The following is a 23,133-nucleotide window of genomic DNA, read 5'->3' as shown; positions in this document are numbered from 1 at the left end:
TGATCTCCCAGCTGTCATGCTCAACGATCTCTCCATCAGATCCCAACTACTAATTTACACCTAGCTAAAATAAAAGCCAAAAGTAGATTTCCTTGACACCCATGGAGATCTCCACCAACTGATGTACTTAATCAGCACAGTGTACAATATTTGGATATCACAAAATCAAAATCAAAGTTTCAATTCAGAAGAGTTTCTTTTAGAAATACCTTTAACAGTTAGACCCGGTTTATTTCAAAACACAATTATACAGCACAGAAGGGGGGCATTTGGTGCATCTTGCCTGTAGCAGCTTTTTGAAACTGCTGTCCAATTAACCTCATATATGTGCCTTTTGGAAGCTACTGGCTGCTAATCTTAATTCAGCAGTGAAGCAAAGGCAATCATTGTTGACCTCATAGAAAGTTACACTGAAAGCAGTAGTAATCTGTGGTGGTAATTTTACCTCTTTTGCTGTGTGATTGACTGTAGTGTTGCCCATTGAGATAACCTGCAGTAATGTCATGAAGCTAAGCAGTCAATCACATCAAAGAATTTTCATAGACAGCAAAATAGGAATCCAAAAACACTAATTAAAATAATTTTCTCAACATTTCAGAGAGACAAATAAAAAATGGGGCGTAACATGTGGGGCTATGATAAAAGCTTAAATCTTAGAAATAAAACATGTACAATTTTTGTAAATCGTTTAGATAGCACTGTTTAAACATCATAATGAAGAAATGTCATAATTTTATACTACTCCTTCATGGTCAGACCAATGTTGTGCAATGATTACTACTCAGCTTGCCATCAGAACATTTCATGGAGTTCCTAACAACAGCTGTTAAGAGTGGTAAAAGAGAAAAACCACACACGCTCAGACAGACACACACAGACAGACAGACAGACACACACACACACACACACACACACACACACTTGAGGCAGGCTGACTTCCTCAACACTTAGGATCTTTGCATTAGTCTGCACTTGCATTGGAGCCCAGAAATCATGGTTTGATTCAGAGATAGTAGGAACTGCAGATGCTGGAAAATCTGCGATAACAAGGTGTAGAGCTGGATGAACACAGCAGGCCAAGCAGCATCATAGGAGCAGGAAGGCTAACGTTTCGGGCCTAGACCCTTCATCACCTTGTTATCTCTATGTTTGATTCAGAGGTTTGCACGGTGGTTAGCACTGCTGCCTCACAGCACCAGGGCCCTGGGTTCGACTCCAGCCTCGGGCAACTGTCTGTGTGGGGTTTACACATTCTCCCCGTATCTGCATGGGTTTCCTCCGGGTACTCTGGTTTCCTCCCACAGTCCAATGATGTGCAGGTTAGGTGAATTGGCCATGCTAAATTGCCCTAGTGTTCAGGGATGTGTAGATTAGGTGGGTTATGCAGGGATGGGTCTGGATGGGATGCTCTGAGGGTCAGTGTGGACTTGTTGGGCCAAAGGGCCTGTTTCCACACTGTAGGGATTCTATAAATAAAAAAAAAGTGTAATGACAGCAATCACTGATGGTTTTGTAAATTCCCAACCATTATATGGGCTCTTGTCACCTATTTAGACAGTGCATTCAAGGTCATAACAATTCACTGTGAGGATATAAATACTCTTCATCTCCACTCTAACGTATTTGCGAAATATTGTACTTCTTGGTATATTTACAACTTATAGAATACTTGATATTCAATATATACCACGTTTACAGCAAAGCAGTAGATATGGGTTCACTGGTCTCTACAGGAGGAAAGTATCTATTTTCAAACTTGTCTTAAAATTATATTATTTTGTGCTGAGAATTAGACATTGAAGATTTTTTTTCTCTCAGACGGTCAGTTGTCTGTGGAGTTCTCTTCATTATAGAGCAATCAAGGCTGTGTCATTGAATATATTCATGGTTGATTCAATAGATTTTTGATGCTTGTGCTCTTGTATTAGTCAGTACTTGGGACAGAAATTTTCATTCAGTGAAACCAGAACATAAAATGAAAGCAGTTTATTTCATGTAGCCATCAACCATTGGAGATGAACCTGGTCTAATGTATGTTTGAAATAGGCCATCTGAACTTGCCTCCAATGTCAATGGTTTGCAGACATTCCAAAGACTGAGTCGCAGAGCACTTTGAAGACCAGCTTAAAGAATTCCCAGCAAAGATAATAAAGTACCTGGTATCCTGGGGCAACCGAGTACTGAATACCGGCAGTGGGCTGCATGTTCTCTGATACAGCTTCGTAGACAGGGGGTGCTGGGGCCAGCACCCGATGCTGGTGTGAAAATGTTTCAGCACTGCTTGCAATCCGACGCTGTTGAGGCGCATAAACCGTTTCCTGCTCATCCAGTCGGCGCTTCATTATGTGTTCATACTCAAGGGAGCCCTATAAATCTGGAGAGGAAGTGGACACACAATATAACTGTTTATTCAATTAATTTATTTACTTTATAACACCGCATGTTTGTATTGCATCTTTTCAATAGTGACACAATTTGAGGTCCTTCACAAGATGTGGTCAAAGAAAAGTAGTAAAGTGAAAGAACAAAATAACAAAGGGAGGAGTAAACTCTTAGTCAGGTGAATTTTAAGCAAAATCTTAAAAGCTAGAGAAAGGTACAGCATCAGAGAGGAAGAAGTAGCTGGGCCAACTGAATAGATGGGTTTCCACCTTAGTGATGAAGATGTATGTGAGCTCCTTGTTCCAAGTGAGAATAAAGTGAATGGGGAGAAGAGACAATGACTGAAATAAGATGGGGTTAATTTTTGTTCTGTAGAATGAACCAAGAGCAGTTGCTTAGCTAGACCTGGTGAAACTAATAAGAGGTGGCAAGTGAATTCATATGGGTGCACTCCCTGGATTTCTGACAGCTGAGATGGGGGGATACCTTCAGGAAAATCAACCAGGATGGGATAGAATAAAACGTTTATTCTTTTAGACCACAAGCATATCAAAGGTGGAGGTGAAGGAATGGTCAAAAAGAGGAAGAGCTGCAGAGGTATTGTGAAAAAATGGAGGGCCAAACAAGTGCAAATTACATCCAAATACTAAGCAAAAGGGTTCAAAGTACTTTCAACACTTTGTAAAATAAAAAGCCTCCTTAGATTCAATTGTTGGAACGCATATCAATTTCTGAGAAAGTTGAATCACAGGTCGTATTGACTTCACTAATCCGAGAAACCCAAGTTGCTCAGTGGTTATAACATTGTCTTTTAAAAACCTCCCAGCTAGAAGATCAATCTAACCTAGACAGTGGGTGGAGGGGGCAGTGTGGGTGACGTTTAAGGGGAAATTCCAATATTATTGTACAGTCCTCTCTGCTGTTACTGATTCAATCACACAGAAGTGCCCAATACAAGTCATTTTACCTTCCTAGTGACATAAGATGCTGTATAAATGCAGGTACTCTCTCTAATAGTCTGTGCTCTGCATATATTACAATCAGCAAGCAGGAGAGAAACATTTGTACGTTCCCGTTGGGTAACACATTGTAAGGATTTGATTACTCATTCACATTTTACAGCAAGATATTGAAATTCTTCCCCTTTTCTGAATTCTGAACTTTGATATCAATGAACCCATAAACAACTTACTGTTAAAAATTCAACACTACCTGCACAAGTTGCAAGAGAATAAACATTGAAGTCATTTACAGACTACACACTGTTAACTTTTGCTTCCTTTCTGAGTTCAGGTCCCTTGATACACATATTCAACTGGGAATTGTCTTGCAACTTTACCGCACTTACATAAACCTTCAACGTTAGTCACATATTTGTCTTCTCAAACATATTTTAAAAATTATTTACAAATAAAATGAAGCTCTATAAAATGTTGTCTAATTTAATGATAGTCACAAACACCAGACAACACAGTGCATTAGTGCATTCCCTGTCTGCCCCCTGCAGGAGACACAGGTAGATAGATGTTTCACTAAAATGTACTTTTCCCACATCTGATGGACCCGGTTAAATTTGAGCCTTTTCTGCTGTGTGAATGCACAAGCTCAACTCTCTCTGTGTTCATGCAACACTCCCAAGTGTCAAATCTTTACAGGAGTAGAAGCTTCTTCTGTTGTTGATGACAGAATAGAAGAACAAGAATTATCTCTTATGAAGCATCATAAGATACTATTAATACAACAAGCATTTCTCAATAACATGCATCAACGTAAGTGCTACTGAAAGTAAATAAGATACAGAATAAAATAAGATAAAATAAGATATATATGCACACAGTTAAACCCATTTAAGTATCATCGGTACTGGTATCAGCAATCTTTGCTTTCCCCAGGGTCCTAATTTTCAAATCAGTCACCTATATATACAATAATGAGTTCTTTACACAGTATCCAAAGCAGAGAAATCACTCTATCCCTGGGACTAAGCCAAACGAGCATTCAATCTCAAACACAGAGCAGTTTCTCAGCAATGATGCATCCTGGGTAAAGAGTTCACCATTCCATAAAATCTGATCCTTTCATAAAATCCAGTGTTGCCCTGCACTGACTGGTGTATACTAATGTCACATGAATTTAAAGGCACAAAACACAGGAAACTGCAAGGGGAAACAGTAGAGATTCCAATTCAGGGAAAGCTCCAGATGCAATAGCTTTACAATGAGCTGTGTATTAATTTTAAATTTAACAGTTCTTGATGCACTGTAGGTTGTCCATAGTTGGGAATCTGACAGTGTCCATGAGTTCCAAGAGCATTTTATATTTTACGCTATGGAAGTATTTGGGTCTCTCAGTGTGTCTTTTCTGCAAGTTCCTGTTTGTTGAGGAGAACGTCCTTTATAACATGGTCCTTTTGAGGTAAAACAAGCCACTTCTTTTGAACTCTGTTAAAGCCCACCTAGTCATATTGCTTACGGAAATTGAAAATGGGAGGTTCTTATAGGCAACTGAAAGCGCAAGATCACAAGGTGTGAAAATAATGAATAGAGGACCTGCCCTTAGGCAGATTAAGTGCTACAGAACATATGTAAACTAGCTGCACTGAAGTATGGTTAATAAAGAAGGACAGACACTGAACACCTGTGGCCCTTTAATAGACATGTTGGCAATTCTAGAGGGAAAGAAATTCTGATCCAAGCCCTAACATGTATACAAACCTCTCATAATTGCACTCGCTGCAGGAAGAAGCAAAAAGTGAAAGAAATCATGCCAAAAGATGAAGGTGATTGTCATGATGAAAATATTGAGAAACTGCAGTCTTGCCTTTTTGGACAGTAAGTTAATGAAAACATGCAACATACTTCTGAGTGACAAAGCGAAATTTATGACCTCCACAACTAGCAAGACATTTTATATATGTCCCATTGAGCAGCAGCACTCAACAATAATTTATATAGCATCAAGAAAGTATTAGAAAGATATAAAGGTGAGCACGATAAAACTAAATATAACATCAAGTCTCATAGGGAGAAACTAGGTTAAATAAGAAAAGTCTTGGTCAAAGAGGTGTGTTTCAGACTACCTTAAGAGAAGGAAGTGAGGGAGAGACAGACAGTTGTATGGCGAGTGAATTCCAGAGCTTAAGTTCTTAGGAACTGAAGACACAGCCACCCGTGGTAATGCAGTTCAAATCACAGATGCTCAGGAATCCAGGAATTAGATAAGTGTAGATATTTCAGAAGTTTGAGGGTGTAAAGGAGATTATAGTGATAGAGAGGAGCAAGGCCATGGAAAGGTTTAAAAACAAAGGTAAGAATTTTAAATTCAAGATAGTGCTTGACCAGGGGTCAAGGTAGGCCATCAAGCACCAGTGATAGTTGAACAGGATTTGACACAAATCAAGACCTGGGAAATAGAATTTTGAGTAATTTCAAGTTTACAAAGGATAGAATGTGCAGGCCAGCCAGGAATACATGGGAACAGACAAATCCGAAAGTAATAAAGACATGGATAAGGATTTCAGAAGTTGAGGACAGGCAGGGACAAAGTCAGGCAATGTCACAGAGACAAAAATAGCTGGCCTCAGCAATAGCAAGAATGAGTTGGAAGGTCATCCTAGTGTCAAATATGACACCAAAATTGTGAAAGGATAGTTTAGTCTCAGAGTGTTGCCAGGGAGAGGTATAATGTCAGAACTAAGGAATGGGAGTTTAGAATGGACGCTGAAAACAACAGTTTCAATCTTCTCAATATTTGATTGAAGGAATTTTTACTCATCCAGCGCTGAATATCAGATAAGCAACGCAATAATTTAGCAATAGTGGCAGATTCCAGAGAGGTGATGACGAAGTAGAGCTGGGTATTGTCAGCATTCATATGAAAATAACTGCTATACTTACACATGACATTGCCAAGGGGCAGCAACTTAAACAATCAGGAGGGGACTTTGGGGCACAGCAGAAATACTACTACAGGAGGGTGAACAGAAGTAATCACAAGTGATTCTCCGCTAAGATTAGATAGTTAAGAATGGAACTAAATGAGAGCACTCACCACACATTAGGTAAAAATGTCCTCCTCTCACAACCTGTCCGCAGTACGAGTCCTGTTTATGTATAATCTTCTGCAACTTCTTTTGGAAATCGTTAATATTGATTTTACTGTATATGCTAACCAAGTTAAACCTTGATTAGTCAGTACTGGTAGGTTTCTTGAATAGCAGCCAACTTGGCAAGTAAATTCCTAATTGTGTGCAACATGCTCCCTGCAGGTCACAAGCTGATTTCCATAATTCTACCGCGAGAATTTGGTCAATATACCCTCATTTTCTAACTAGCACTCAATATAATCTCGACTTTCTAGTGTTGCTGTTTTCTTTAATATTTCTCATTGACTTCTATTGGACAGTGTGATCTATAGTACGATGTACCTATCTTACCCTCTTCACCCCACTGTTCCAACCATTTTAACATAACTTTCTTATTACGACACTTCACTGTTTTCATCAAATTTCAGTGTGAAATTCTTGGCCAACTTTAGACTCCTCAATGGGAAGGGAGGGAAGAGCATGACAGGCTAACAGGAACTGTTCTGCATTGCTATCAATAAAGAATTTACTCTGCATGTTCACAGCAAGTTTTACCTGCCCAGATGACACTGAAATGTTACCTCTGGTGAATACTATGATTACAGACAGGAAAGCACCAAGGCATCACACCATAAGATAGCTTGCAGAAATCAATGCATACATCTCCACAGACCTCAATGTAACTCTCTCTGTGACTTACGAAAAACATGTTTAATTATTGTCTTTGAGAGTTTGTCCTAAGCAGACTGGCTGCTGCATTTCAGAGAGTCATAGAGTCATACAGCACAGAAACAGACCCTTAGGTCTAATAAGTCCATGCCAACCATAATCCCAAATGAAACTGGTCCCACTTGCCTGCACTTGGCCCATATCCCTCAAAAGATTTCTTATTCACATACTTATCTAAATGTCTTTTAAACATTGTAACTGTACTTGCATCTACTACTTCCTCTGGAAGTTCATTCCATATATGAACCATTCTGTGTAAAGGAATTGCCCTTATGCCTTTTTTAAAATGCTTCATATATTACAATACTTTAAAAGTACTCCATCAACTGTAAAGCCCTTTGAGACATCCCAAGATTGTGAAATGCACTATATAAATGCAAGTTTTATTTTCTTTCCAAGTCATGCTTGGGAGGAAAAACTTAATTTGTGCCACTGCACAGGCATTTTAAATGGATACATTTAGTGACATTTCATTTAGTAAGTCTTAACAATTTGCATACTAATTATTAGGCACACTAAATATAGGTGCAGTCGAATACAACACTTAACAGCAGAGTAGCAAGTTTTTCTTTTTGAAATGGTACAAAATACCCATAATACTGTCCGGGGTGTTCCTTGTGTATATTATCACCTGTCATCAAGCGTAACTTACTACTGTGAATACAGGTCAATCATGTACTTCCTGAGAGTCTGTTTGTGCGGTCACATTTCTCCCTGTTATACGTCACTAGTACTTAACACCACTTCAGGAAACCTCAGAGATAGCTGACCACATATTAAAATATTCCACCACAGGAACATTCAAACTTCAGCATACAAGGGGTCCCCGATTTATGAATATCAACCTGCGAATGCTCTTACTTATGGGTGCAATCCCATACAGGGGTGTAATTTTAACGACCTGACATATGAACATTTCATGTATTTATGAGTGGCAACTTTATATTGTCCTGCATTGTATTCCAACTTACATCCAAATCAACCTGCGAATGGACACAAGAACGGAACCCGTTTGCAACCCAGGGACTGTCTGTATTCAGAAAGCATCTGAACTATCAGGTCTGAATGGAATAATAGAGGGTGAACGCTTATCTCCGTCCACTATTTTGACACTTGCTTATTTATAACTGGGTAATGCCTTGACTAAAATACGAGATTGAGAAATGAACAGACTATAAATGTATGAATGATTAATATCTACAACAATAACTTTAGGAATACTGGATTTTAAAATAAACAAATCCCTTCAGTGAATTTCTATCAGAAAGAACAAATCTCATACTGGCATTTGTAATTCCCTGGAGCAGTTAGTCCACCTTTCTGCAAGTGAAAGATCCATAACAGGAAAACTGACCAAAAACAAACCTCACTCTATCATCCACTTCATGATTATTAGGTCCATAATACACTGGCCAAAACATGCTCAACATTAAGAGAACAGAAACAGCCTGTTTTTAAGAAGGTTTCTGTGACCAATTTTCAAGTAAGTACAAATGTTTGAAATCAGCATTGAAAAATCACTATTCACTGCGCTCAACTCAATTTTATAGAACTTTCCCCAGGTGACTGCAGGTGGCCTCACTAACAGTATAAAGCCATCTAACAGTACACAATGGCACCAAATGACTCAAATTGATAGTCATTAAACAGCATGTAATTATGTATGTAGAAGATTAGTCTCTAAGTGAACTACCCAGTGTACATCAGTTGACTTTGGGCAGGTGTAATGAAGAACGAAATAAACTCTCCGCAGAGATCCAGAGGCTACGGGATTTACTGACCCAAGACAACATATCCTTTCCAAAGCCAATTGAGAGTGAAAAAAAATCCCCTCTATTACTGGATATCAAACCCCAAGAAGCCAAAAGCTATGGTGAGATCTGGGGCTCCGGGATGAGGCGCTGTGATCAGTATTCAATGGACAGACAGTCTGGCGTAGAATTGTTCACTCTCTACCTGACCCTTTTACAAACAACAAAAAGAAATGCTTCTCATTCAATGGAACACTTCTTATGCAGTTGCTGCTTCTGTAAGTCCTGCCTACATAAAATATGGGAGTTTTCTCTATCCCATTCTGTCTAATGGAATGGATGGTATTAGGTCCAGGAGCTTCACCAGTTTAAGAGTTGAATAAACGTGGAGTTGGTTTCTAAAAAAAAAAATTCTGATAACATTCTCCTTTTTCTTTAAAACGTAAGCATCTATTGCCCATCCTAGCTTCCTTGAGAAGGGGCATGAAGTCTTTCAAGGAGGGCTGCCTTCTTGAACCGCTGCAAACCATGTGATGTAGGTAGACCCACAATTCTGTGAAGGAGGAAATTCCAGGATCTTGATCCAGTGACAGTGAAAGAACAGCAATATATTTCCAGGTCAAGACGGTGAGAGGTAAACTTGCAAGGGGTGGTGTTCCCAAGTAACTGGGAAGTGATCATGGATTTGGAAGATGCTATCTAAAAATTTTTGGTGAATTTCTGCAGTGCATCTTGTAAATCGTACATACTGCTGCTACTGAACATTGGCGGTGGAAGAAGTGGAAATGAGGTGTCAATGAAGTGGCCTGCCTTGTCCTGTCCTGATGGGGTCAAACTTTGAGTGTTGTTGGAAATGCACTCTTCCGACAAGTGGGAGTATTCCATCACACTCCTGACTTGTGCTCAAAGCAATATGTCTAGCTCTACCTCAGCCCTTGTTCAATAGGGTGGAAGCTTTGAGATAACCAAGAACATACCTGAGAGCTTTTTCCTAGACCACATAAATTACTATTACAAAGGCACAGCCAACTATCAGAAAGAAAACAAATTTAATTGCTTTGGATTATATTTAGAATGAGCTCAGCAAAGATAAGTAAACACTAAAATATAATAGTGAATTGTGACCCTGGACCCTTCCACGCTGAATTATTCTATGTAAACCAAAATGTGACACTTGGTGTTTGCCCCTAACCTATCAAATGCTTGGTAACATATTGAAAGATCTTATATCTCTATACACACTTCTTGCAACCTTTACATTGTGAATTCTTATGTCAACATTTATAATGAAAACTGTCCACATAAACTCATCATGCTGCAATTACACCTCCTCATCAGTAGTTGAGCTGTAGCTCATCAACTTTGTATGCCTCAGCCTGAGTTATATAGAACCCTCTTTGCTGCTACCTCACTTCTGTTACGTTATTCTAAGTTTTATAACTATTATAAAATGAAAATATTGTATGAAAATTGGGACATGTATGACTTTAAATTGGGGACCAAGTTACACCTACTCACCCTGATCTGTTGTCTACATTCAATGTCCTTCAGTTCTCTACATTAATAAGCCCCTCCACTTGTGACTAGCACCCTATTCCCCGAGAATTCACATCAACTTCATGGTGGAATTTAGAGTGCCAGTGGCTGAGGCTGAGCAGCATGGTAAAATGAGCTACTTTCACGAAGGACCAAAGCATGTATGGCGAGGCACATCAAACTGCGAGACATTACAAAAAGAGTCTCAATTTCTAGCAACAAGTTGTCAATTCAAAGCAGAAAGCATATGCAAGTCAAAGTAAATTTTAAATTTTGGGAATCTAGTTTACAAATTCCCAGAAATAACACCAAAACAGACAGGGAAAGTAAGTTCATAGGATGAAAGTCTATTATAATAGGTCAGTAGTTCAAATGTTTGTTACACTAGGAACAAAAATAAACTTCAAGCAAGTACAAGCACAATTTATGCAACATTCAAGCAATTAAGGTTTATAATAATCAAAATGAATCAATGGTCAGCAATACAGAACCAGCACAGACGTTTTGCTAAATTCTATTCAAAACACACTAGCTGAATGACTGGCACAATCTGCGTACGTACCTGAAAAAAATGACCTTTGTAACAAACTGCAACAGTTACAAATTCTGACACTTCTGACATGAGTTGATTTTTGAATAGACAGAACATCCCAGCATGTGGCAGCACTTTCAGGTAGTGGATCTTTTTGACTGCAAAAAGAACAGTAACTCCAATATTGTGATCACTTTGACAGCATTGCAATACCGTCAAAGGTTTGCAACATCTGCAATATCATCACAAATCACAAAGTGGTAAAGGAGAGTCAGTAACAGAAAAATTAAAAACCTCTTCGTTTACAGCTTCTTCTCAGTTGCATTTCTAGATCGTGTGACAACTTTAAGTTAAGCAGCAAATATCAATAATATTACTTAATGGAGTTACTGACTGCGAGTGTAGCCTCTGAAGATACATAAAGCCCTCAACATGAAAACTATAAGCACTGATGTCAACACTGCCTTTGTCCATGGCTCAAACCAATAAATATTTAAGAGACATTTTGCTGATGGAATCATCAGAATTCAATTTAAATGGTGTTTTAAACCAACTTAACTCAGAAATATAAAGTAAAATCATAACATTTTGTAACTTCTTGCTATGTATAAAGCTCTAAATTAAATTCTATGCAGACCCTTAGCACGCACTCCCATTATTAATAAAGGAATGTACATCTGTAACTTCTAAAAACTTTTCCCTGTCCTTACATGAGCTTTACCATGTGAAGAACAGCAGCAAACTACCAAGGTTCCTCAATGTTGCTGCCAGAACATGTAAATCATACTGACTTCCATTCCCTCTTACAGAGGTAGGTCAGACCTCCGGTTCACGCTAATTTGTATGTGAAGAAGTAAAATGCAGAAGATCAGAAAATTCAACTAACACCGCTCCATATTAGGTCGGCACTCCAGGGTGCTAAGCTGTTGGAGGTGTCACAAACTGTCATTCTTTAAAGGTTCCTGTTCACTACCCAAATGTTTTAATAGCATAGATACATTTCTATATCTGCTCTGCTGCATCCTTGTTACTTATTATGCGAAAGAACATTCACCAACGGTTACTTACAACACACCAATGTCATTGAATGGAGTTACTGCTTCCAAATATTTCAGACTTACATGAACCAAATCAGAAACTGTTTTAAGTACTCCACAAAACACTATGAAATAAAACCTCATCTATAATTTATTAATAAAATATAACAATTTAAAAACTCCTTTTTAGACAACTGCAAATGTCCCGTCTCCATGTACTAGTTTATCCAGGATTTTAGGGTGTTCTGTTAATGTCAAGTTTAGATCTGAATAAGCTATAATGTTCATCACAGGTTATCAGCTCTATGAGGTTTAAAAAAAAGGATGCTATTTACACAGGTCTCCTTAACTGCAAGCCTCATGAAAGTAGATTTGTTCTGAGCATGACTTTACCCTGTTGATATTAATGTCAACAAATCTCAAAGATCCTCCTTAAAAGTTACCCTACGCATTATAGAATCTGTTACCAAATGGCGTCAGGTTTAACACTTTCAAGAGTTTCTTTTGAAAATGTGCTCTAAAGTATTACCATGATTCTATCTCTGATCTGGGATTGTCAAGGAAATGGATTCATAAAAGGAAGAAATAATACTTATTGCTTTTATATTCAGTGAGACATCTGACTTGGGATGTGGTGAAAGAGAATCAGTTTGTTCAAGCTCCAAACCTCAGAAGAAGCTACAAACAAAGCAGAAATTGACTTTTTTTGGGGGTGGGCAAGGAAGAGAGACAAGGGACTATACTCTATATCTATTTTAAGTATCCTACATGCTTTATTCTCCAATATTGATGATAAACTTGGTCCAGTAACTTCAGTGAATCCATTTTATTCTTCTAAGCCCAGCTCAAAATAAAAATCATATTAACATAGGGGAACCAGTCTGAAAGCAACCAGTAAAGGACTTGCAAGCTCCAGGTGACTGTCCTGAACAGATAATTAAATGCTCCCATGTCACTTTTACTTTCTTGCCAAAGATTACAAGGTACATTGTGTAGTAGTTACTTGGAGCAGTGAACTTAACGGTCATCTCAAACAAACAGGGTGGTTGCACATGGCATACTTAAGAAAGTAAGAACTATAACATATGTATGGTAAAAACTTTATTGACAAGGGCTGATCTTCTTCTCCATTCTAATAAGGGAATACCCCACAATCCACACACTACAAATTAACTACAAACAACATTTTATTCGAGAAAGAAAAAGGCAAGTGCCTGCATTTATGTAGCATTTTGTCATACAGTTAGACCATCACAAAGCACAATTATTTCTAAGATGCAGTCACAGTTATTTGTAGGTAAATCAAGCAGCCACTTTGCAGGCAGCAAGGCTCATAACATAGCAACTAAGATGCATGATCAATTAATCTGTTACTTCTAGTGTGATTTTGGGAGGTGGATACTCAAAGAAAACTTGACTTTTCTTTGAGTAACAGAAAAACTGCAATGGATAGAAAAGACCTCAGTTTAATACCTCAAACAGCAGATAGCACCTCTGACAATTAAGCCCTCTCTCAGAACGCAGTGACAACTTACAGTAAACACTCAAACCCTTGAATGGAGTTTCAACATTCGGACTCAGGGCTAGAGTGTGATTTTTTTCTTGAACACAAGAAAAAGATCCTGAAGTAATTGCGCTATAATTTCCACTTATATAGTGCCTTTTGTGTATTAGTGAAACAATTCAAACAAGTGGGTCTGGGAAAAACAAATGCCAAGCTGCAAAGTGTCCAAAGGTTGAATCGGCTTCTGAACATGAGGAAGAGGGCAAATGAGTTTAAATGTGGAGGTTTGAATGTTCTGCCAAGTATTACAAAGCTGCCAGAAAGGGGGAATGTAGACCAGGACATAAAAAGAGCAAGCTACAAAAGGAACTATGAACAAGGATTTTTAAAAAGTACATTCATGGAAACAAATATAGATAGAATAAACTTATGCAATCTTAGAACAGGATAGAATGAAGGCAGCATGGTTATAAATCAAAGACAGGCATGCACAAAATGGCACTATCTAAACCATGATATTCCACCCAAATCTAATGAAAAAGGATTTCACCCTTATGAGCTCTATCGTTGGTAACCACATTACAGCAAAGGGTTTCAATGTGAACAAAATACTGGAGTACCCAAAAAGATTTCTAAGAGACATGTACTCTAACTAGAGATACTTGTCGGAGTAATTGAGTTACACACCTTTTCTTGTGCTGGTGAATCTCCTTTCCTCACCCCCTACTTCTGTACATTCTGGTAACGTTTCCCTTGTTTTCAAATAACAAATGCAATACCAAAAGTTACAGATTAAATAGTAGAATTGTATCTTTCCTACAAACAAAAAGTAAACATATTAATACATTTTCGAACTTCATCATAATAACATACAAAACATTTATATATAAACATACTACTGTAATTTCAAATTGGAATTTTGAATTATATGGGGTAACTTTCCAAATCTACTATATTCACCTACTTCATTCTCAGCAGTGACATTTCTAACAGCCAAATGCTTATACTGTTATAAAAATGTTACAAATATTTCAGTAATTATTAAAGGACACAATTGTATCTGGTACTACAACTCTTGATGTGTCATTCAGCAACAATATTCCTACAGCAAAAGTGACAATATTTCAATTTTGACCAATATCAACATTATTAAAGTTTTAGAAATAGCCTCAAGAGTTTCTGATTATGGAGTCTGTTGAGATATACAGTTTTATTATGCCAGATGGGTGTTTCACACTAAACTTTAGTTTTAGCGTCAAGTAATTTACTAGTTCATTGTTAGCTAATCAAAGTTGAACTACAAGCCAACAGCTGCAAAACAGAATGAAACATTGGATGAATACAGCCCTCAAAAAACACAAACCAGAAGAGAAAACATGAAGTTTAAACCTTTGGCCTATACTTACTTTGGACTGAATGGCAGTGATTCACCAGATTGATGTACATGGTTCACTTTTTGAAGGAAGGCTTGACGCTGGCCAAACAATATATACCATCCCAACTCAATCTAGCTAACCCCTTACAAATTTCACTTGTTGCTTGGTTTTAAAAATATTTCAGTACATACTACAAAGAGAATGCAACCGCATGGGTTTCACAAAGTCTAACCCTACGGAATTCCATCCTTGCACTTTTCTACTGTGCATTTCCACCTTTTAAGGCAATCCTTAAATTAGGGTTTCCAAAATTCTTGTGTTACATCTTGTGTTGGTGGGGTTGTAAGACAGGATTTTAGAGCGTCATGCTCAGAGGATTAACAGCAGCCAACAAGTTCACTGTGACTGCTAACAGTTTCAAAGCCCCTTTAAACAGCTGTTTTTTTCTATTGCTAGGTATGGTCTATTGACCTGCTCTCATATGCCAGAGGGCTGCTGCAAAATAATAAAAGTGTGTGAAAAGATACGTATTTAGGTTTTATTTTGAGAAATTCTGCCTTTTCATCAACTCCCCCAACTCTCAACTCCTATGTGTTTACCTTGCTACATAATACCTCCCCCACCTCTAGTCAAGAACTAAATCCAACTCATCCCACTCCTCAAGTGAAGCTTCCTCAACTCTGTCCAATGGATCTCCTGCACCTTCAAACTCACACTCTGAAGTCACATAAAGTCTGATGCAATAAAATTGGGTAGCACTCGGTAAAGGTTTGGGAGCAGTGCCTTAAAAAACTATCCGTGACCAAACCTTTAGTCATCTGATCTAATATCTTATACCAACATGGATCAGCATTTTATAATGCTTCAGTGAAGCATTTTTTTTCTGTGGGACATTTTATTACGTTAAAGATACTATATAAATATAACATGCTGTTGTAAATTTTTAGACACATACAGCAGCAAAATTCTGGGATGTGGAGGGACAGAGATAAGAGGCATTAAGTTCAGAGTACTTTATTTTCTTTTTGTTCAATCAGATTTGTACCAAGAGTAATGCTAAAGAATAATCAGAATAGTACTCAAGGTCAAAGTAATTGAACTCCAAAATAGTCAAAGTACCTATGCCATTTCTGCGGTCAAGTTTTGCAGCAAAACATATTATCTGATAACAAAAACAAAGTTGCTGGAAAAGCTCAGCAGGTCTGGCAGCATCTGTGAAGGAGAAAACAAAGTTAATGTTTCGTGTCCGATGATCCTTCCTCAGAACCAAGGGTTACTGGACCCGAAACGTTAATTCTATTTTCTCCTTTACAGATGTTGCCAGACCTGCTGAGCTTTTCCAGCAACTTTGTTTTTGTTCCTGATTTACAGCATCCGCAGTTCTTTTGGTTTTTGTATATTATCTGATAAATTCAGTTGATATAATTGTGGATCTGTGGTCAACTGAGCAGTGAAGGGAGAGTAACAGGCCTTAAGGTGAACCAACTCTGAAATAGTGACATTGATGAGATGGCAATAAACTTCATGTAGCCTCCAAACCACCGCAGCTAGGGAAAAAGTACTTCAAAATACGACAAGAAAAAGTAACATGACTTCACTGATAATGTTGGCTCAGCATCAAAAATAATTATAACAACTGATGGCTATAGAGGTCTGTGGGGCGTACGCCTTAGCGCAGCGGTGTTCAATATATTAGCCACATGTGGTTAATTAGGAACACAGATGTCGCTAATTGTATTTCCTAAATAAAAAATGAGTAAAGGATACCAATGCCAGGCACATATTCAATTCTCAGATTTAACCTTTTTATGCATTTGGTGTTAAAACCAATGAGACAAAAAGGAAAATGTTTGCAAGTTTCAAACTCTTGACTGGAAAATAAACACACACATACATGGAGAATATCTGCATAAGAATACATGCAAAACACTTTCATGGTCACCACTCTAGTACTGAAATAGCTGCATGACTGCCACATCATTGACACTGCAGTTCGCATGGAGAATGGAAAACTACAAGCCCAAGGATTGCCTGCTTTTCCACAGATCTCACTGGCAAAACGTAAATCTTAAGTTTAAATAGTAAGCACATACTAACACATGAATTATGAGCAGAAGTCGAGCCTGCTCTGCCACTCAATAGGATCATGTCTGATCTGATTACACCACATTCCTGCATACCCCCGATAACCTTTCATCCCTTGTTTATCAAGAATATATCTAGCTCTGCCTTAACAATATTCAAAAATTCTGCTTCTACCTCCTCACAAAGATAGTTCCAAAGACTCACCACCCTCTATGAGAAAAGGTTTCTATCCATCTGTTTTAAATGGGCAATCCTTTATATTTTAAAATAACAACCTCTGGATCGAAGTTCTCCCACAAGAGGAAATACACTTTCCACATTGTCAAGACACTTCATCTTATATGTTTCAATCAAGTTGCCTCTTACTCTTCTAAACTCCAGCCTACCAGTTACCCAAATAAAAATGCAAAACGAAAGCAGAAGTCAGTAACTTGGCTCTGATAGTCCTGCATACCTATGTAAACAATTATCGGCACTCTTAGTGTCAACTAAACTTTATAATCTGCATATTAAGTTCCACCCACTGCCTGTTGCATGACTCGTTTCGTCAGCTGTCACAACAGAAACTTTAAATGGGCCTAGACGCAAGAAACTTCCGTCATTTACATCATAAGTTTCCACATTACTAACCACACAACAATGTATTTCCCTGACTGTCATTTACAGCCAAAGAACTTCACTAACTATCCTCAGATATAGTTTCAACAGACACAGTGACTAGCTGAGGAAACTTGAAAGCTTGTTACTTTGTATTCTATTGTACAATACTTAGTAACTTCTCCAAGCAGGTTTGTGCAAACAAATAATGTAATCCAAACAAAGCATGACAATACTCTTATTTCCCAAACAGAAAGGCTTTCTGGAAAAAAAACAGTCACAAAAATAAGGTGTCCAGCACCACACTGGTAATATTAATCAAGAACCTGAGGCATATCTGTTGTTGAAAATGGTTTTGTCCTTCTATTATTGTAGAAGGTGTCTTTCTAAAAGATATCTCTAGATCAAAAAACACTTGAGCTCTAGTTTGCATAGCTTGTAATATACCTGGTTCAGGAACATCAAATGTTGAGAATGAAAAGGCAGAAAATTGCCCAACCTCTTTGCTAGAAATTCATAAATACGAAGGAAAAATACAATATATTTTGTTTATAGTCACCATCATTTTTCAATAATATAGTTACCAGAAAGTTAAACATTAAACAATAAACACAACAAAATGACACGGAGATAAAAACACACCTGTCACTATGGATAGGGATCAAAAATTAAATGACAAAACTAAATTCTATGACACAAGAATAAGACAAGTTGACAAATACAGCATTCTCAGGAGAGGCGATGGCCTTGTGGTATTATCCCTAGACTATTAATCCAGAGACCCAGATAATGTTCTGAGTACCTAGGTTCAAATCCTATAGCGGAGACTGAATTTGAATTCATTAAAAATCTGGAATTAAGAATCTAATGATGACCAAGGATCCATCGCCAATTGTTGGGGAAAACCCACCTGGTTCACTAATGTCCTTTAGAGAGGGAAATCTGCCATTCTTACCTGGTCTGGCCCACATGTGACTCCAGACCCACAGCAATATGGTTGACTCTCAGCTGCTCTCTGGGCAATTAGGGATTGGCAATAAATGTTGACCAGCAATGCCCTGATCCCGTGGATGAATTAAAAAAAAACTTCCATACATAAATAACAGCACTATAAGAATCAGTGGAACATCCTTCAGGGATTTACTTTGCAACTCCCCCTTACACCGTATCCAGTGACAGAAGACAAGGTGGTTTGTTGTGAAATTATCTTCTGCTCATCAAAAAGGTCAGAAACTTGCATTTTGGGCAGTTAAATAGAAACGGACTATTTGACCCCAAAACATAGGAAATTAGAAGTTACTTGTAATCACAAACACAGATGAACATTATATTCTCAAATCACTTGACAATCCAGTCTACACATTAGACAGCACTGAACAGCTGCTATGATCTCAGTTCACTGAGTTAATCTGAACAGGAATATACTCACATAAGTTTTTCCTGAAGGTTTGGTGCCCACTGTTGGCATCATTTCACTGTCACACACAAATCTGCTTATTAAACCTTACATCGGGTAACTAAATGCAAAATGTATGAAAAACCGTTATGAAAAGCTATTTTCTATGAAAGAAAAGTTTACACAATTCCAAAATAAGACACGAGTGGAAGCATTCAGCAATTATATTTGAATTAATGTACAATGTTGATCTCCAAAGAAACAATTATAGCACAATTTACACTTTTTATCTCTGCAATCTCATCCAGAACCCTTCAAGTTTCATTATTCACTAACTCTGGCCTCTTTGGTATCCATGATTGTACACTAGTCCAACTCTCTGTCCTCCTAAAAGACATTCCTTAAAACTTATTTTCTTAGCCCAGCTTTTGGTCATCTGCCCTAATATCGCATTGTGAATGAAAGTCAATTTTTGCTTTATAACATACCAGTGAAGTGCGTGGGACTTTTAAACTTCCATTAAAGGCACTATATAGGTACAAGTTGTTGTTGCTCATGGATTACCAAATGTTTATTAGGGTAGTCCACCTTCCTTTTCTTTCTCAAGCTTTAAACCGTATCATCTCAAGTGCCCATCCCTTCCCGACAAACCTATTTATTATATTCCCCAGCATCAGTTTGCACTGTCTATTAATTCTTCCAATCTTCTGTGAAGTCTACAAATTCAACACGTCACTTACCAATACAGCCACTGTTTGAATGTATTTGAATCTCCCAACTGACATATGAAGCTCCTCATATTAAACGTGCCAAGCAGGGTTACAACACTGCATTATTCCATTAGCTTCTGTAATTCAGACAAACCTAGCTATAATCACAACTAAGGACGTGCAATTTAACATACCTGAGGTGAACCCACATCAGCAACTCACTAGTACCATCAGAGATCATGCAGCGAACAGCCATAAGACACAGCAGAAGTAATCTTAAAAATCAATACCTACTGTACAATTTAGGACTTGAAGTTACTTTTTACAGCTATTATGGACCACATTATTCCGTAGTGAGAGATCGCCAGTCTGATCTTATATAATACCACTGCATCAACTTGATCAGTACAGATCACTTTGTGATCCAGTAGAGGTGTAAGTTGTTTGCTGGAGGGTTAGATGGCCATCCTGTTACATTGGCCATAAAGTTTTGCACTTCAATTGAGGAGATTTAATGAACGGAAAGAATGCCGTATTGTCTCCAGTTACTCTGAAAGCAGCAGATCTACTCATTGTTTTGAGGAATGAAGCAGTTCTTGCAAATTTATGCTCAGCATTCAAATCCTTTAGACTTGAATCCACGTTTTGTTCATTCCACCTCAGACTTGCCCCCACCCCCAACAAGCCTTGCCCACAGTCCTCTGCACTGCAGTCCACTGCACGCATCCCTATGTTCAACAGTTCCAGTGGCTCCCCACTATTTCCTAATCTGCGCAAATATCGATTCTTATCTGAAGACATCTCATGTTTCTCTAGGAAGTTAGTTAGATTACTGAGTGTTTACTTGAAAAATTGTATATTGAAGAATTTTCAAAAATGTCTTTTCTTAAACATCCTGAAACAATGCAACTAAGAATGAACCTGCATTTATACAATGCCTGTGATTGCATTTCATTGCAGTGTGCAGCTAATAAATTGTAGACTATGTTCTAATCTAGAAAACTGTTAATCAGCTGCCATAAACAAACAGCAAGTTAAATGACCATATAACCCATTTTAAAGTTTTTGGTCGAGGCATAAATGTTGGTAAGGACACTGGAGAGAGCTTCTCTGCTCTTTTTCAAACAAATGTTTCATAATCGTTAACATTCAATGGAAGAGAGAAACGGGGCATCATTACCGGTAACTTTTGCCTAGACCCGTCAGCACCTAAAAGGTGGCATTTCAGCTTAACTCAAGAGTCACTCAGCCTCAAGGGCTGACTTGTTTGCTTTCGCGTCTTCTACCCTGATGTTCTGATTGCACTTCAGACTGCCCAGCAAAATATACGGCGCCGGGGCGTTTATTCTGTTCAAAGTGAACACACTGTGTGCACCGTCAAACAAACTCTAGATTTTAGCCCATTCTTTACACGTTTCGCCCAGTTGACAATAACAAGTTTTATAAGGGGATGAGCCCCATAGTCAAGTCTCTCTTTTGGTCCCGATTGCCGCTGACCACCCCATCAGCTCCTCCCCAAACCACAAGCCATGTCCCCAAATATATTTAGTCTCCACCCACCTCCCATCCAGCCTGGTTCAGATCCCTCCCTCCCCGTCCACAAATGGGCCGAAAAGCTGAGACACCCCCCCCCGCCCTCGCTCCCCGCCCCCCCCCCCCCCCTCCCCCTCCGATGGAGCCACACAACTCTCCTCTCCCCTGTCCCCAGGCCAGGAAGGCAGGGCCGTCCTCCTCCACCCCACCACCGCCCTCCCACCTCCTCTGTGCAGGCTCCTCCTCGGATGCCCTCAGCGCCAATCCCCAGCTCGCCTCCGGCCCCTTTCTCTCCTCGGATGCCCTCAAAAGAGCCCGATGATCCCCACACACCCCAATCGGTGCCCCTAGCCCGGGAAAGGCCCGCCCACCCCTCAATCCCCATATACCCCCAAGTGGAAGGAGTGGGGAGACAAGGAGAGAGGAGAGGGGAGAGGTGGGGGGGGTCCCCAGCCCTTCGCCGACCCCTCCTCCCGATCGCCGCCCAAATTCAGGCAGTCCAGCCGCCCCCCTCCACCTCCACTCTCTCCCTCAGCCCTCTCCGATCGGGCTCTGCCTTCTCTCAGAACGCGAGCCCGAGGCGCCGATTGTTGTGCAGGCCGCGGCTCGGCTCGCCTCCCCTCACACACCAAGCTAGCATCGCAGCCCAGCCCCCTCCCCAGCCGGTGGCCGCGAACACCTCAGCCCCGCACTCACTCACTCCACACACACACACACACACACACACACACACAGCCCGCGCCTTTCACTCACCGCTCCTCCTGATGCAGTCGTCCCCCACCTCTGTCTGTCTCACTCTCTCGTGAAGAAGCGGCACCGCCACCGGGAGAAATCCCTCCGGCCCAGTGGAAAGAAGAGGGAGAGGGGAAGGGGGAAGAGGGGGGGTGCTGTTGAATTAAAAAAAAGCCTAAACAGCTCGGAGCAGAGGCCGTCTGTTCGTCCGCTCGCCGCCTGTCAATCAAACGGCGGGGGCCGCGGAAGGAAGTCCCGCCTCCTACCCGCCTCGCCATTGGCTCCCGCCCCGCAGCGGCCTGCCGCCCCGCCATTCGTCCATTGGCCTATGCCCGCCGTCAATCATCCGGCTGTCGACGGTAACCTGACAACCAGGTACCGCCCCCTCCCGCCAGCGCCGGGAGCCGGAAATTCCCAGCGATTGGCTGGCCGTGGACGCGCCCGGCCCCTAAGCCAGGTAGGTGTCTGATTGGATTTCAGCAACTGCCAGCGACCGAGCAGCCCGGACGCTCGACCAATAAGCGATGTCTCAAATGTAGCCCCGCCCCATCCCCCGTCGTGGTTGGTTGGTCCGTATTATTTGCGGCCACTGCCACGCTTCCATTGGCTTCCCGCCAGTTCTATCACCGTGATGGACAGACATTTGCCTTTAATAGCGGAAGTGCCACGGTTGGTACTGGCTCTGTTACAGGGTCACCATTTTCCACATTCGGAGCAAGCAGCACAGGTTTGCTTTCTATTGTTGGTTTGTGGATTTTTTTCTTTTTACTTTTCTGTTTTCACAATTTTTTTTTGTCATGTTCCAAATGTGTCCCAAAGGATTATTAAAACTAAAGTTTTCCGCTAATCACTTACTGCGTTAGGATGGTGTTGTATCGTGTGTGGATTTTTAAAAAAAACTTTATAACATTGTATTATAATCCTTAAACTAGACCTGCCATGATGGGTTTTCTTGTCGGAATTATGAAATACGTGAACATTTTTTTCTCTTCTAAAAGATAGCATTCAGTAAAATCAGATCACTAGCCCAAACAAACGTATATCTTAATGTACTGTTTCACTTGTATTCGGCTTTTCTTTCAAATTGTTTATGTATTACTTTTATTTCTTACTCAAGCGCGAAGAACGTTTCAATAACCTGGGATATAA

The 23,133-nt window shown here is 39.6% G+C and overlaps 1 protein-coding gene across 9 annotated transcripts in view; it reads right to left on the bottom strand.

Moving 5' to 3' along the window:
- The window catches only part of sin3aa (SIN3 transcription regulator family member Aa), a 121,469-nt gene that overhangs the window by 78,691 nt on the left and 19,645 nt on the right, over positions 1-23,133 (bottom strand). Inside the window, exons 3-6 of one of the 9 annotated variants that reach the window (XM_048617003.1) lie at positions 22,006-22,139; positions 19,043-19,130; positions 14,243-14,307; positions 2,157-2,374 (exon numbers count right to left, since the gene is read on the bottom strand). In XM_048617003.1, coding sequence (XP_048472960.1) covers positions 2,157-2,342 — 186 coding nt within the window. In that variant the 5' untranslated portion in view covers positions 2,343-2,374; positions 14,243-14,307; positions 19,043-19,130; positions 22,006-22,139. Of the gene's footprint in view, positions 1-2,156; positions 2,375-11,044; positions 11,173-14,242; positions 14,308-14,961; positions 16,025-19,042; positions 19,131-22,005; positions 22,140-23,133 lie in introns of those variants that run through there. The other 8 variants (XM_048617005.1, XM_048617010.1, XM_048617002.1 and 5 more) reach the window with 8 other exon arrangements.

The sequence above is a fragment of the Rhincodon typus genome, chromosome 36, assembly GCF_021869965.1.
Source record: "Rhincodon typus isolate 14 chromosome 36, sRhiTyp1.1, whole genome shotgun sequence".
In the NCBI taxonomy this organism is placed as follows: domain Eukaryota; kingdom Metazoa; phylum Chordata; class Chondrichthyes; order Orectolobiformes; family Rhincodontidae; genus Rhincodon; species Rhincodon typus.
Note: the sequence above shows the minus strand (reverse complement) of the source record. Positions and strands in the feature narration are given on the sequence as shown.